The following is a 2,646-nucleotide window of genomic DNA, read 5'->3' on the forward strand; positions in this document are numbered from 1 at the left end:
CAGGGGCTGCCCAGGCCCCTCCTCCGAGAGCAGGAACTCCACCCCGTGCAGGACGGCCCTGGCGTCAGCCCCAGCCCACCCAGCCACCCTCTGCCCTGGGGACCAGCCTGTTTCCCCACCTGCCTGCTGCCCCTTCGACCAGTCAGCCCCGCATACCCCACCACAGCCCCTCTCAGACCCTGCCCCGTCCTGACCCTCCGGCGCCCCTCCCTGCCTCGCTGCCCCCCAACCCCAGGGGAGCCCGTGCAGGTCAGTCTCCACAGGACGCTGCAGCAAGGGGGACACGTAGAGATGAGAGATCTGGAGTTGTATGAACTCTAAGAACCCTGACCTCAAAACTGCAAAAAATAATTACAATGGCATTCTGGAAACTGGACCACTGGCTGGATATCTGACACTAAAGAATTCATATTAACTTTCTAGGTACGACGAGAGTGGGCTCATTTCTTACGTCCCTAGCTTTTAGAGACACACTCAAATATGTAAGCGTGAACTGGCACGAAGGCACTGACACAGCGGAGCGGGAGCACAGGTAAACTGACGCCCGACAGCGGCTGGAGGGAAGCTGGGGCTGGAGACGGGCGGCACACAAACTCGACTCTCTCGACCCTGAAATCATCAGGTAAGACACAAGGCAAGAGGGCGCTCTCTAGATCAAGAGTGGTAAAAGATTTAAAAAGGCACAGTTGAGGGGGATTTCCTGGGGGTCCATTGGCTAAGACTCTGCGCTCCCAATGCAAGTTCAATCCCTGGTCCGGGAACTAGATGCCACGTGCTCCAACTAAGACACGGCACAGCCAAATAAGTAATTAAAAAAAAAAACAAGTTGGGTCAGATCTTTCTTGCTCGAATCTCTGAGCCCTCCAGTGACTGTCCAGGGCCCGAGACACTGCTGGGCTCCCTGCCTCAGCTGGCCCCAGGCCACAGCCCCCGCCCCTGCTCCACTCACACCGTGCAAGTAACAGCGGACCCCGTGCCGCGGGGCCTGTCCCGGCTGGGCCTCTGCCTGGAGCGCTCTCCCCACAGGCCCCCTCACGTCTCACCTGTCTGCAGACTCCCTCTCGAACCCCATCAGCCGGCCCCCAGACCCTCTCCCTTGGCCCACTTCACCTCTGACCCCATGACAGGGCGCATCTGACCCACTGCTGTGACCTCATTTCCAAAGCCCCCTCCCTCTCATCTCAACAGAGGCCTGGCCCGTGCTGTCTGCATGCGGCAGGCAGCCACACAGTGAACGCTTGTGAAGGAGCCACTCTCAGAGCAGGGAGCTCCCCGGCGCCCACAGATTGTCCAGGCCGCCAAGGCCGGCTGGCTCCTCACTGCCGTCTGCACCTGCTGGGGGCTGGCCAGCCTCCACGCATCCCCAGAACCCACCCGCCAGCAAACCCTGACCCCGCTCTCCACCAGGGCACCTGCACACGCCCCAGCCCATAACAAACTGAGAACAAGGTCAGTGCTCATGGAGGCTGCCTCAACACAGCGTCCACCAAGCAACAGTGGAGGGCACGCAGGGGTGCAGAGCAGGACCCGGCACTGGGCTGGGGCGGACAACCAATGCTGAGCTGAGTGGAGAGAGCCCGAGAGCCCCCGCCCCCACGCCCAGCCACCCATCTGCCACAGCCTGAGCAGCTCCATCTCTAGTAACACCTGGACCAGAGCCACAGCCGGGCAGGGCCTGTGCCCCCAGGGGCCCAGCTCAGCCCACAATGCCCAAGTGCCCCACAGTGAGGGCTCATCCCCTCAACTGTGCCTTTTTAAATTTTTTACTACTCTTCATCTAGAGAGCACCCTCTTAGCCTTGTATCTTAGTTGATGATTTCAGGGTCCAGAGTCGAGGTTGTGGGCCGCCCATCTCCAGCCCCAGCTTCCCTCCTGCCGCTGTCGGGCGTCTGAGTTTATCTGTTCCCAGCTTTAAACTACCTGTGCCTCTAGGAAGACAGCATCACATTTTTAAGAAATGGAAAGGAAGTGTCCAGCCTGCTCAAAAGGTGAGAACTTGGTGAGAGGTGGGGCCATGGGCCCCTCGGGCCACTCCTCGAGCTGTCTGGAAAGGATTACTCACCTTCACTGTTCTTCGCAAAGTTCAACTTGATAAGGGACCTCCCATCCAGTTTCTGGAAGAAACGGAATTAATAAAAATAAACAAGCAGCTAGCGTGAAGCGGTGCCAAGGCCACCAGGCCGGTGCAGCAGGCAGCAGCTCTCTCCGCCTTAACTCCCGTCCAGAAGAAGGCCAAGGCCCCCTCGGGGCAGGTGTGCCCAGCCCGTCCGCCCCACCTCGCCCGCCCTGGGTCTCCACGGTACTGGCGCTGCTCCCCGACAACCCCAGGCCCCCGTCCTCCTCCGGGGTAGCACCCTGGCCCCTGGTCCTGCTCCGCAACAGAGCCGGCCCCGCACCGCAGCACTAACACCCTGCTGCGAGTGAACCGCAGACGTGCCACGAGGGAACGGAGAGCAGCCGGCGCAGCGGAACTGGGCCCAGGCCTGTGACGGTGTGCAGGGCTGCGGCGGGAGGGGCTGTTCCCCGTTCTCTCCCGCATGGCACACATGGCCCGTCAGCAGCGGGAGAGCGTCCACAGAGCCCGTGAGGAGCATCACCCAGCGGGGTGGGACGCCCAGCACCTCTGAGGGTCTGGGACCCGAATCC

General features: G+C 61.2%; 1 protein-coding gene across 1 annotated transcript in view; it reads right to left on the minus strand.

Moving 5' to 3' along the window:
• PPIL2 (peptidylprolyl isomerase (cyclophilin)-like 2) overlaps positions 1-2,646 on the minus strand; it is a 17,503-nt gene that overhangs the window by 8,376 nt on the left and 6,481 nt on the right. The window contains 1 exon segment of the mRNA XM_010836636.1: positions 2,056-2,114. Within this exon segment, the coding sequence (XP_010834938.1) occupies positions 2,056-2,114 (59 nt within the window).

Source organism: Bison bison, unplaced genomic scaffold, assembly GCF_000754665.1.
Source record: "Bison bison bison isolate TAMUID 2011002044 unplaced genomic scaffold, Bison_UMD1.0 scf7180017845685, whole genome shotgun sequence".
Classification (NCBI taxonomy): domain Eukaryota; kingdom Metazoa; phylum Chordata; class Mammalia; order Artiodactyla; family Bovidae; genus Bison; species Bison bison.